The 13,496-nt window shown below is 35.8% G+C and overlaps 3 protein-coding genes across 3 annotated transcripts in view; 2 read left to right on the forward strand and 1 right to left on the reverse strand.

The window, feature by feature from the left end:
* The window catches only part of LOC141290900 (broad substrate specificity ATP-binding cassette transporter ABCG2-like), a 44,807-nt gene extending 42,051 nt beyond the window's left edge, over positions 1-2,756 (reverse strand). The window contains exons 1-2 of the mRNA XM_073823045.1: positions 2,699-2,756; positions 2,063-2,293 (exon numbers count right to left, since the gene is read on the reverse strand). Coding sequence (XP_073679146.1) covers positions 2,063-2,268 — 206 coding nt within the window. The 5' untranslated portion in view covers positions 2,269-2,293; positions 2,699-2,756. The remainder of the gene's footprint in view (positions 1-2,062; positions 2,294-2,698) is intronic.
* Positions 2,757-4,005: 1,249 nt separating this feature from the next.
* LOC141290680 (uncharacterized) lies at positions 4,006-5,061 on the forward strand. Its single transcript, XM_073822781.1, has one exon. It carries the CDS (start codon positions 4,174-4,176, stop codon positions 5,059-5,061), a length of 888 nt encoding a protein of 295 aa, XP_073678882.1. The 5' UTR covers positions 4,006-4,173.
* Positions 5,062-6,129: 1,068 nt separating this feature from the next.
* On the forward strand, positions 6,130-10,672 carry LOC141291293 (tripartite motif-containing protein 16-like). The gene is made up of 3 exons (XM_073823469.1): positions 6,130-6,399; positions 9,225-9,284; positions 9,816-10,672. Exons 1-3 carry the CDS (start codon positions 6,378-6,380, stop codon positions 10,427-10,429), a joined length of 696 nt encoding a protein of 231 aa, XP_073679570.1. The 5' UTR covers positions 6,130-6,377; the 3' UTR covers positions 10,430-10,672.
* Positions 10,673-13,496: the final 2,824 nt, after the last annotated feature.

The following is a 13,496-nucleotide window of genomic DNA, read 5'->3' on the forward strand; positions in this document are numbered from 1 at the left end:
GTACTTTCTTTTTTTTTTTTTCCAGACAGGGTGCAGGAGTTTGTTGAAACATCTCCGTACTTCCTTCCATCAATTCACACAAGGCCTCCCTGGTGGTTTCCACAATCATACAATCACACAGTGCCTTTGAACCCACTTTACCCCGCATCACGTCCACACTCATGCTTCCAGACCTTGCAAATATCTTCTTTATTTCTTTCTTTACAGCCAATAATGAACATAACAGTCATGCACAGCCAAAAGTGACAGTTTCTATCAACTCCACATTTTCAAGCCCTATTATTATTAGTATTAGTAATAATATTACTTTTTCCAAGTAACTAGTAAAGTAACGCATTACTTTTTAATTGACAAGGAAATATCAGAGTTACTTTTTCAAGTAAGTAACGCCAGTTACTTTTTCCCCACATTTATCGATTAAAAGCTCTCCTGTCCCCATGTTGAGAGAAATCGTGAGTAAGATGTTACTTTAGTTCTAGAATAAATGTGAACATGCATTAATTCATCTCACTCACTAAAAAAACAGATACATTGTTCTTCAAAATGAATAAAACAAACCTGCAATAATTAAATGTTAAATAATACAAATATCCTTTATGTATTTAATGCCATTTTATTAACCGATGTCTTTCCTGCCAACCTTCGATGATCCAATTCATCCATACTAATAAACAAAAGTGACTCAAGATAATCTAACATTTGTTTTTCTTTTTTATTGCTGAAGTGTTGACATTTTCTCTTCTGTGGTCTACTGGACAGACGTCAATTTGCTTTTCTCTAAGCCTGAGGCTTTTGGTCTGAAAAGGCTTTTACATTTGACAAAAATAGAGCTTTTTATATTAAAAAACAATCAAGCAAGGCCTGCCCAGATTTAAAAGGTAACGCAAAAGTAACATAACGCATTACTTTCCATAAAAAGTAACTAGGTAATGTAATTATTTTTTTAGGGAGTAACTCAATATTGTAATGCAATACTTTTAAGTAACTTTCCCCAACACTGCCTATGACAACTACATTAATAATTACAGTCAAACTGGCAAAGGAAGGAAACATATATCAGATAAATCTGCAAATGTCAAAAATAGTCCTTTAGTACAGAAATAGTACTGCTATATAAATTTCAAATTTGTTGAATTAATTTTGCAATATTTTATAATATTATATCAGAATACAAAATATGTTATACATATTTAGTTTTTAGTCTTATACTTTTTTTAAGTTCAGTTTCAAGTTAAAAATGTTAAACTTTACAGACATATTAATAAACTAATAACAATATCAAAACTTTTTACACTTTTTAACATTTTATAATATATAATAAATACTTTTTTTATCAATATTGTAAATTAGTTTTTAATTTTTTATATTTGCTGTTTTTCTTTTTTTCCTGTTCTTTTTATTTTTGTCTTTTTTATTTGTGACCACAAAACCAGTCATAAGGGTACATTTTTTTTTTTTAAATTGAGATATATACATTATCTGAAAGCTAAAATAAGCTTTCCATTGATGTATGGTTTGTTAAGAAGGACAATATTTGGCCCGAGATACCAAAAAAATCGAAATACAGAGAAAATCGCCTTTAAAGTTGTCCAAATTAAGCTCTTAGCAATGCATATTACTAATCAAAAATTAAGTTTTGATATATTTACGGTGGGAAATTTACAAAATATCTTCATGGAACATGATCCTTAATATCCTAATGATTTTTGGCATTAAAGAAAAATCTATAATCTTGACCCATACAATGCTTTTTGGCTATTGCAACAAATATACCCATGCTACTTAAGACTGGGTTTGTGCTCCAGGGTCACATTTGTTGATTTTCAGTTAGTTCATTACCACTTTCATTAACTTAAATACCAAAAATACATAAAATATGAAAAAAACCATGTACCACGGTAACTCCACACTATATACCAAGTTTGACCCTTCTTATAAAAATACTGGGGTGGTATCCATGGTGTTTTGAAATGCCTGCCTATTTAAAAACCAAGCGACATGAATATTGTGATCAAACAGCAACAGATTTGACACCACAACATCAAAAGTGTGAAAGACTCACTTGAGCTCGATGAGGATGTTCTTCTTTGTGACTTTCCTCTTGCAGATGAAGCCGCTCTTCATCTTCACGCTGTAGTTGATGTTGTGGAAGCTCACGGTTGCTCCTCGTTTGGACGATAAGGAGGACGTTCTGGTGGACACTTTAGTCCTGGACACATTGTTGTCCACATCTCTGACTCTGGTCAGCTGGACACCTGTGTCTGCCATCGCACCTGGAAACCCTGAGGAAACCCTGAAGAACAGCAAACCATCAGCAATCAGATAACATGAACTTAGTCAATCATTACATTAGAATACACTTCAGACACTAATACCTGGAGGTTCTGACTTAATGAAAGAAGTTTCAATCTGTTTACAGAATCTCTATGTACCTGATCAACTCTAGTGTTTCTTATTATGATGAACTATCAAAAATGAGCGCTTATTTAATTTATAAACAGGCAATTACCTGGAACTTTGAGTAAATGTACAATATCAGTATAAAAAACTCTACAGCCTTTGATATTTCGCAGGGAAGACGGAACAAATATAACATTTACCAAAACAAACGATCTTGTTTTTATCAGAACGTGAGGTAAATATCAATTAATAGACGATTATTGCGCGCCTGATTCAGAGAAGCCGTATTTTCACTCACCTGAAGCAGAGGCGATCCGTGGACTGTGCGCGTGGCCGTGTGTTTTATGTGAGGCGCGAGTGCGCGCGTTTAGTGAGGAAAGAGAGCGTGCGCGCGTGTCTATTTATGTGAATGGGGTTTCGTAAAAACACGAGGCGCGTCACACGTGTTACGATGACCGGAGAGACTTTATGAAACGTATTTACATCAGCTTCATCATCATTACCATCATTGCACCATGATGCCAGCAGCTTCTGTAGAGCTGATATGATATTTGAATAGTTTAAATAATGTCCATTGATTACATTTTTTTAAATATTTAAAAAATACCTCAAATAACCTATACTGTGTATATTTATTAGCAATTATCAACATTATAGTCTTAAATGGCATCAAGTCATTCATCACTTGGATCTATTGATAAAAGATGGCGAATTTATAATTAATAACGATATTAATTATTAAAATTGTCCCTGGTTTGGGATTTGGGAGCTAAACAGAAAAGTTCAGGACAATAGCTGTGTAAATGTAAATAACAGCTTTAGCATCAATCACATTGAAGTTGTTTGAAGGTCAAATGCGAAGTAGTGTTACATCTAAAATAACCGCTCTTAAACTATCTTCCAAGATCATTTCAAATTAAACGAAAAAGTGAAGTGAAAATGTTGAAGTGGTGGTTAAGTTTAGTTTAAGTATTGAAAATGCCAAAGAAATTACTACATATTTCCCTTATACAAATACATACTTTTTGAACTGAAGTCTTGATGTTGGGAAAAAGTTCACGTCTTGTATATGGCGTACGCACGCACATCTATTAACTATAAAGATCAGCATTTATATAATCTACATAAGCATATATAAAGGTCAGTTATCAGACAAGGGCTTTATGGGAAAATGAGAACATTTATTACTCATTAACATCATCGGAGTTGATATTGATCCCAAAATGTTAAAATAATTCCAATGGCGTTGATCAAAGAAATGACGTGCACCAAAAATGTAACCATGCTATTTCTGAAACAGAGGCATTAAATTAAGAAACAGCCCATATTATGGCTCTTCCTATTGTTTTATTGGCCCTTTTGACAAGTTACACAACTTTATGTTTGACAATTGCACAGCTCCTGAACTCTGCCCACATATACAAACTTTATCTGACACGCACTTGATGGGGGGGAAGAATGTGAGAAAAAAAATTGTTCTGTATGCAAATACATGATGGCAGTTCAAAGGGAAAAGAGACATGGTACAGTGTGTCTCCTGTACACTTACTAGCAGGTTAGTCAGGTATTATTTAGCTGAACGCGCAAGCGACAGTGCCCTGGCAAGCAACCGTGTGTCTCTGTGTTTAGGTTTCAGATTAGAGCAAGCTTCAGTTCTGTCTGTTTTTATCTGTGGCCACACACACATAAGAGAGTCCCGCCCATTTACACTCACGAGGAAATGAAAGAAACGAAACTGAACTGTTTGCAGAGTCTCTTTAACACCGAGGCTCCATGTTTTCCATGCAAATGGCAGATGAACAGGACTCACGCGTGTGTTTGGTTTGCCTTCAGGACCTGCAGGTAAACAGCTGCCCTCAGTGTAATCAGAGTTCCTTATGTGGGACAGATCTGGAGGAATACAAGGTTCTAGTTGAAGATCTGGATGAATCTGCGGTTTCAGTTGAACACCTGGAAGAATATGAGGCTTCGGCTGCAGATCCAGGCGAATATAATGCTCCTGTTGCGGATCTGATTGAATCTGAGGCTCTAGTTGCATATCTGGAAGAATCTAATGCTCCTGTTGAGGATCTGAATGAATCTAAGGCTCTAGTTGAAGATCTGGATGAATCTGAGGTTTCAGTTGAACACCTGGAAGAATATGAGGCTTCGGCTGCAGATTCAGGCGAATATAATGCCCCTGTTGAGGATCTGAATGAATCTGAGGCTCTAGTTGCATATCTGGAAGAATCTAATGCTCCTGTTGTAGATCTGAATGATTCCAGTGCTTCTGTATCAGATCCAGATATATATGTTGCTCGTGTTGCAGAGCAACTGGAGAGGTCAGGACTTCAGACAGACCAAGCTGAGAATGTGGAGTGTGACTCTTGCACTGGTAGGAAAAATAAAGCCATCAAGACATGTCTGGTGTGTTTGGCATCTTACTGCAAAACTCACCTCAAGTTGCACAATGATCTGAACTTGGGGAACGCACACTCACTGGTGGATGTCACTGGACAACTCCAAAGGAAGATGTGCTCCCAACATCATAAGCTCCTGGAGGTTTACTGCTGCACTGACCGCCAATGTATCTGCTGCCTCTGCATGCTGGACACCAACCACAAAGGACACGACATGGTCTCAGCCGCTACAGAACGAGCAGAGAAACAGGTAAAGGCATAAACAAACCTCCTGGAGGTTTACTGCTGCACTGACCGCCAATGTATCTGCTGCCTCTGCATGCTGGACACCAACCACAAAGGACACGACATGGTCTCAGCCGCTACAGAACGAGCAGAGAAACAGGTAAAGGCATAAACAAGCCTGATTTAAACTCTTTGGATTAATTTGTTTGAGAACAGCCAGTCGTAGTCCAACTATGTTGGATGTTGCTCCTCTGAAGCAAGATCAAAGATCAAAATAAACAATATTTTATGAGAATAAGACATTTGTAGTTCAAGTTGCCAGGCACAACAGGTTATGAAGCACCTTAAAAAGCAACTAGTGTCTTTGTTATACTGCAGTAGTTCAGTAATCACAACAGTGATGGTAGATGTAAAAGAATGAGGATGTAAAACAGTGTCTTGAATGGCATTGTCCAATGATTCCCAGAGGCAGCTGGAAAAGTCCAAGCAGATGGTTACGGATCGAGAGGCTGAGCTGAAGGAAATCCAAAAGGCATCAGGTAGACTCAGGGTAAGTTTACCAAATGAATAGACATTGACTGACTTTCCAAAGTGAGTTAAACCATGAACAATAAAAGGAGAGGGACCTTTTACAAACAAAATTATCATGCTATTTGGTGTTATTATTGGTGCAGAAACATTGCACACCTCACCCAAAATAAGTTTCCACTAACAGAACCTGGCTCAAGCCACAGAGGAAGAAGGTGACAGGATCTACACCGAACTGCTCAGCTTTGTACGGAGAAGCCACACAGAGATGATTGCACTTGTCCAAAGTCAGATGTCCACAGAGTTGGACCAAATTCAGGAACTGGAAAGGGAGATTTTGAAGTTGAAGAGACAACAGTCTGAACTGGAGCAACTGTCACATACTGATGATCACATCCATTTCCTCCTGGTAAAAGCACCACCAGAACTGAAAACAGACTAAAATATTGTTGGAATAAATGAATCTTACAATCTTGAAACAAAGCAACAAATGGTATCTTTTGTTACCAACTAACAGGGCTGTTGCTGATGTAGTGACTCAAGCTTAGGGCTTGTTATCAAAGGGATAGCTTGTTTGAATCCATTGCAAATTATTTACTATAACAGCTTACACTTTGGATAAAAGTGGCTACCAAATGACTAATTCTTAATACATTCTTTTCTGTCCTGCATCTCCAAATCTTGTAGGAGGCCCAATCCCGCTGGCCGAATTCTCAGTGTAATGACTTGCCCAGTCTGACTGCTAACCCACATTTCTCTTTTGGAGAAGTGATCAAGTCCCTCACCTCATTAACAGCACAAATAAAGGACATTTGGAGACTGGAAATGACCAGGATATTCTCAGCAGGTAAAAAGTGATATTTGATGAGCACATTTGGTAGCCTTCAAACCAATTTTATTCCAACATATGGACCCTTTCGTCACAGTAATGTCCTACTTTCACTATAGCTGCGTTTCCATTACCCTTTAAATTGGGCAAATTGAAATTGCGAAATGCATCAATTGCACAAAAACTCCCATATATATTGCAAAAAAAACTCGCATGAGGTGTTTTTTCAGGCCATTCGAAAAAGGAATATTTCGCAAAACAGTAATGGAAAGTCGCATGACATCGATTAATAGAAACACCGACATTTCGCAATACTTTCTAATCGACATTTATAAAATATCGCCAAAGTTATGCGCAAATCTGTAATGGAAAAGCTGGTGCATTTTAGCATCTTAAGATATCTTAATCCCCAGTAAGTATATAGGCTGAGTTTTAAAATATAAGTAGTTCCATCTCCATATCACTTTAGGACAATGGTGGTTAAACCTGGCCCTCAATGGCCACTGTCCTACAGAGTTTAGCTCCAACCTTAGTACTTGACGAAACACTTGGGTTATTCAGTTTTCAACTCAACCTTTCTGAAGTAGGATAGACATGTATAGTGATGAATGGCAAAATAGTAAATGTCATGGAAGAATATTTACTGAGTAATTCACTATTTTGTAGAAAATTTGCAGAAGCAATTTTCACCCGAGATTCAGAGCCAAATTACAGAAGGTTAAAAATGACTTCAGAAAGATGGCAGCATCATAATGTTATTTTTAAACAGAGATTATTAGGTCTTCTAGTAAAATCTATTGACTTTAGCAATATTTGTTGCATTATGTGCCAATGGTGACCATTCACAAATGGGGGAACAGCACTTTAAGTTTTTTCTCCCAAGTTTGCATGTCTGCAACTCAAAAAGTATTAATGATACCTTAAGGGGCCATTCACCTGTGAGGTCTTTTGCGCGCTCAAGTTCGTTATTTCAAATGTATGCGCACACATAATGGAAGCAACGCACTGCATCCAGATAAATACATCTCAACTTTTCAGAATGCCGCAAGCGCACCGCAGGTCATGTGACAAACCAACCAATTAGCTTCATCCTTTCCCTTAATAACACTGAAAGCACTGCCAAGTTGGAGAAACAACTGTTACAGGAAACCTGTTATAACCTGTATATGTACATAGCTGTACAGGAATAAAAAATTTTAAATAAATTTAATAACAGAGCTACTGCAAGCGATTTTCAATGCTGAAAATCCATTTATCCTTTGCTGAAACTTTCGTGTGTTTATGGAGAGCGCAGGTCATGGTTGCTTCGCAACGGCAGACGCCACGGGAGCGCAAGCTACAGAGCGGTTTGGAAAGAAAGAGAAAGTGGCGCGCCTAGCGTTTTCCACACGTTTTAGGCGCGACATGTGAACGGCTCCTAATGCCGTTTTTGAATTTTTGGGTCTTAACAAATTTTTAATGCCTTATGAGATTTGGTGACAGAAATATTATAACGGAAATCCACTGGGGGTGTGTTGAAGTAGAACCAAAGTGCAGCTTTATTAATCCAAAGTGAAATCCAAACAAACAATAATCCAAACAATGGCTTGATGACTTGACATTAAACAAACTCAACTTGAAACAGACCTGACCATGAACACACTCACCAATAGCAGGTTACAACATTAATACAGGACCTGGAACAATGGCAACATGAGGGGTACTTATACCAAACAGGGTCACATGACAAGAACCAACAAATGGGAAACGAGGCACATGACTAAAGCAACCAATGAACAAATAGAAACAAGGGAAACACATGACAAGACCGGAACCATAGCTAAACTTCGAAATAAAAGACATGAAAACATGAAACAAAACCTAAACCCCACATTACAGATATTGAGATTTTAATATGGCTTCAGGAGTATAGTTAAAATGTACACATTTTCAGTGGTCAAAAACCAAACGTGAGTCAGTTTGCAAGAATATGACACTTTTCTTTTAAAGAAGAATGCCTGAAGAATAAACAATGTTTGTTTGTGTGTGTGTTATTTTAATTTAGTACTGATCTGAATAAGATATTTCACATAAAAGACATTTACATGTAGTCCACAGGAGAAAACAATAGTTGAATTTAATAAAAAAAGTTTACATACACTTGATTCTTTTTTGGGGGGGATTCTTTTTTTTTTTTTTTTTTTTTGCTTTTGCATAGAAAGGGTCATGTGCAATTGTAAACAATTTCTTTTTCACGATAAACAAATCAAACTGATCATCTTTTTACTCCTGGAGCCATATTGAAATTTCAATATCTCTGGAACCGAATCATGTAGGGCCTTAAAAATAAAGACACCAAAAGGAATGTTTGTTAAGACCCAATATCATAAACGGCATTATGATATTTTTAATACTTCTTGAGTTACAGGCATGCAAACTTTCGAAGAAAGAACTGAAAAAGTGCTCTTTCCCCATTTGTGAATAGCAATCTTTGTTGCATTATGTGCCAATGGTGACCAAAGTCAACAGATTTTACTAATAAACGTACTAATCTCTGTGTAAAAATAAACTTATGAATCTGCCATCTTTCTGAAGTCATTTTACCCTCCTGTAACTTGACTCTGAATCTCAGGTGAAAATTGCCATTTTGACCCCCATCTACAAAAAAATGGATTATAATGGAGTAAATATTCATCCATGGCATTCATCACTATGCATGTTTATCTTTCTCCAGAAAAAATAATACCAAACTCAAAAATTTGACTAATGGGGATTTATAAAATCCAGCATGTGTCCAACTTTTTGTGAAAAGGTCTGCAGATTTCTAAATAACCAATCTGTTCTGTCACGCCATGTCTCTTTAGTGACTGCAGAAAAGATCCTACTGCCGCAAGAACCAGAGGAAAGAGAGGACTTTTTACAATGTAAGTTTTTCCAAATTTGTATTCAAATATAAACACTTTACAATGAGGTAAGGTAAATAGGAAATTCCCAATTCCTAAAGATGTTTAACCTTAGAGTACTTGTTTTGATAGCTACACTCTTAAAGTAAAGGTGCTTTAAAAGGTTCTTCACGGCAATGCCATAGACGAACCATTTTTGGTTCCACAAAGAATCATTTAGTCAAAGGTTCTGAAAAGAACCATCTTTTTACCTTTTTATAATCTTCATAATGCCATAGAAGAACCTTTTTGTCTAAATGATTCCATAAAGAACCTTTAACATTTGAAGAGGTTCTTTGTGGCGAAAGAAGGTTTCTTCAAATGTTAAAGGTTCTTTATGGAACCATTTAGACAAAAAGGTTCTTCTATGGCATTATGAAGAACCTTTATTTTTAAGAGTGTAAGGACACTTCTTACGCATTAAGTTCTGTTTTATATACTAAGAGAACTCACCAAGTTGCAGAGATCATGCTTGGGTTTTACAGTTTCATCTTGTTTCTTATTTCCCATCAGTTTTGGTTCCCTTGAGTCTGGACCCAAACACGGCTCATAGGAACCTTCAGTTAAAGGAGCGGAACCAGGCTGTGGCTTGCAGTCTTCAGCCTCAATCATATCCAGAACATCCGGACCGCTTTGAGTGGTGGGCCCAAGTGCTAAGCAAGGAAGGTCTGATGAGTCGGCACTATTGGGAGGTGGTCTGGACCGGGAAGTACGGCGTCGACATCGCAGTGTCCTACAAAGACATCAACAGAACTGGGCAAGGAGACGACAGCGGGTTTGGGTACAACAGGCACTCCTGGAGTCTGGACTGTTCCATATTCAGTTACGCACTAGTGCACAACGACGAGGAGACGGAGATCAGCGTACCCCTGTCCCACCGGATCGGGGTGTATCTGGACCACCGGGCAGGACTGCTGTCCTTCTACAGTGTCTCAGATACTATGATCCTCCTTCACAAAGTCCAGACCAGATTCACCAAACCTCTTCATCCAGGATTTGGGCTCTTTCAGGGCTCAACTGCTAAATTCAGTGAAGCGCAAGAAAGCAGAGCCACGGAAGTAGTTAACAGACCCCAAAACAACAAAACACGACCCCAAAACAAACAGAAACGTGTAAAAAGAGTTTGATGGTTTAGGAATCTGTTTGTAAGGTACTGCACTTGTGTTCTCCATTCACATCTGTTTTAAACTCCATTCATGACGTTTAAGGCAAAAGTGCTTTAGGAGCTAACTTTTCATACATGCTTCAATGCTTAAAGTTGTCATTAATGGGAAAGTTCACCATTAATAAACTTCCATCATTTTTTTTCCAGCCCAATGTTGTTGCAAGTCTATATGACTTTCTTTTTTTCACATGAACACACAAGAAGATATTATGATGAACCTTCTCAAACCATGAATTCCACACATGCACTTTTGGTCATCGAAACCAAACAGCATTGATTTCCATGGTGGTCTTGTAAATAAACACAAACAACCAAGTTTGAATATGCACAAGCACACATGCAAAATTAATTAAATCAATATTTTAATTACTCGAAAAATGTAAGAATTCTACCCATTTGGATTATACAAGTTTTAACACGTGACCCTGGACCACAAAACCAGTCATAATGGTCAACTTTTTAAAATTGAGATCATCTGAAAGCTATAAATAACATTTATTAAGCTTTTCAGTGACAATTTTTGACTGGGATACAACTATTTGAAAATCTGGAAAAAAACTGAAGTTCTTAGCAATACATATTACTAATCAAAAATTTAAGTTTTGATATATTTACAGTAGCAAATTTACAAAATATCTTCAAAATATCAACATCTTACTTGAATACTAAAGATCAAAAGGAAAATTTATAATCTTGACCCATACAATGTATTTTTGGCTATTGCTACAAATATACCCGTGCTACTTAAGACTGCTTTTGTGATTTTTAATGATACTAATAAACTGAATGTGTTTTAAACGCACAATAACCAGGTTTATATTATCCCCAATAAATCAATTCTTTGTCCATTTTAACTAATTAAATATTGAACATTTAAACCATGTTAACACTTTAACTGAAGTGTGAAACATGCAATTGTTTTCACACTAAACAGATTTATGCCAGTTTTAATAAATGCATTTTGAAAATCTGATTATTTAAATAGAATCAAATAGATGCAAATAGTTAATAATAAACTATGCCATAATTTTTTTGAGTGCAGAAATCTAACCATTTATGTATAATTTTGTTTTATTTATGTATGACTGACAAACACGCAGCAATACGCATGAAGTTTGTTAGTTTGTTAAAACTGCATAATCCAGATGCATGGAAATTTTATATGCAATACAAATAAATGAATCTTAGGTCTAAATATTTTTTGTGCATGAGTTTTGCAGACGATTTTTAAAAAGCTTTATTTTTATACAGTCAAAATGTCAATCCGTTCTGCAAGAATACAGCAAATGCGTGTCCTTCTCTGGTTGTAATTAACAGCTTTTTTTAATAATTGCCATAAAGAACATACAAAAACAATGCTAGGGGTTCTGTAATTAACGGATGGTACATCATTATTAGTGGCGTTCTCACCATCACAGGCTCTTTGATAAAGATCATCATCAGCAGATTATTGCTATGTCAAAGTGTGGAACATTACAGTATTTGTGAACTATATTGATCACATAAAATGATCTAGGTCTTTTGTTAAATAAGCATGTCTAAACGTGTAGATACAGTGTGAGTTTGCACCCACCGTTGGTCACTTACATACACTAAAAAGTTAGGAATCAATGTTTTTAATGATTTTGAACTGAGTCGACTTCTGCTCAGTGCTCACCAAGACTGCATTTATTTTTTTAAAAATTGAGTAAAAATTGAGAAATATTATTAGATTTTAAAATAGCTTTTTCTATGTGAATAAATTTAAAATGTAATTTATTTCTGTGATCAAAGCTGCATTTTCAGCATCAACACTCTTCTTCTGTCACGTTCTCCTTCAGAAATATGCTGATTTGCTGCTCAAGAAACGTTTTTTAATATAATCAATATTGCAAATAATTGTGCTTCATATTTTTGTTGAAACTGTGATATATTTTATTTTTACAAGATTGTTTGATGAATAGAAAGTTCAAAAGTACAGCATTTATTTGACACTCATTACTATAAATGTCTTTACTGTCACTTTTGACTGATTTGAAGCATCCTCGATCAATAAAAACATTTTTTGGTCTCCAAGTCAAGACATTTGTTAAATAATATGCTACATTTTGGTACACTGCTGATGTGTATCTTTTAAGACCAGTGGTACTATTGTAAAATAAAACTAATTATTAAAAACAGTTGTTGATAGAAATAAAATATATATGATGAAAAACGTAAAAACGTTAAAAAAAAATGTAAATGTTACGGAAGATTGTTTCTGACAGAGAATTTTAAGAGTAATTGCGACTATCATCTAAGCTAACATTTTTTTGTCCCCAGAACGTTCTGGGAACGTTAGTTTTTGGTTTAAATCTATTGTTTAATCATTAAGCACATTTAAAATGAGACATTTAAATGAGACTGAATTATCCGATACTATGTTAGATTTCTTATTTGTTAAATTATGTAAGATTAGAAGTATATAAAACCCAGATTTTATGTTTATGAAAGCACCAAATAACAATGACTTTAACAATATATTGGATTTTAAAAATATGTATTTTAGTTTTACAGACATGAAAAACGAATAACATTTATTTGACTTTAACTAGGATAGCATTACATTCGTTTCTTACCACTGAATTAACGATGATGTGCTTCCCTCCTTTGGTCAGTAAACGAAAACCTCTCGGTTAATATCATGTTTTCTTCAATTAGACGTGTCAAATCTCACTAAAATAACAATATTTACTCTCGTATATATATATTAGTTATAAGTAATTTTCCATTAAAGAGATCAATCAAGGAATGTCAGTCAGTCAGTAAAAAGAAATGACCGTTAATTTTTAAATTATGCAAGCGCGGGGCTTTGTGTGGAAGACAAGAGAAAGCGCGTGCTGGAGAAGCGCGTGCAGATCAGAGGCGCGCAGTAAATAAACCCAGTGTTTATGATATGATTTTCAGACTAAGCTTAACCTTGATTATTTTAGCTATAAAATTGGAATTATATTACTTCGGACATAAAATTCTGCAAAAATAGTTTGATTTAAGAAAAGAAAAAAATATAT

The sequence above is a fragment of the Garra rufa genome, chromosome 18, assembly GCF_049309525.1.
Source record: "Garra rufa chromosome 18, GarRuf1.0, whole genome shotgun sequence".
NCBI classification, from domain to species: Eukaryota; Metazoa; Chordata; class Actinopteri; order Cypriniformes; family Cyprinidae; genus Garra; species Garra rufa.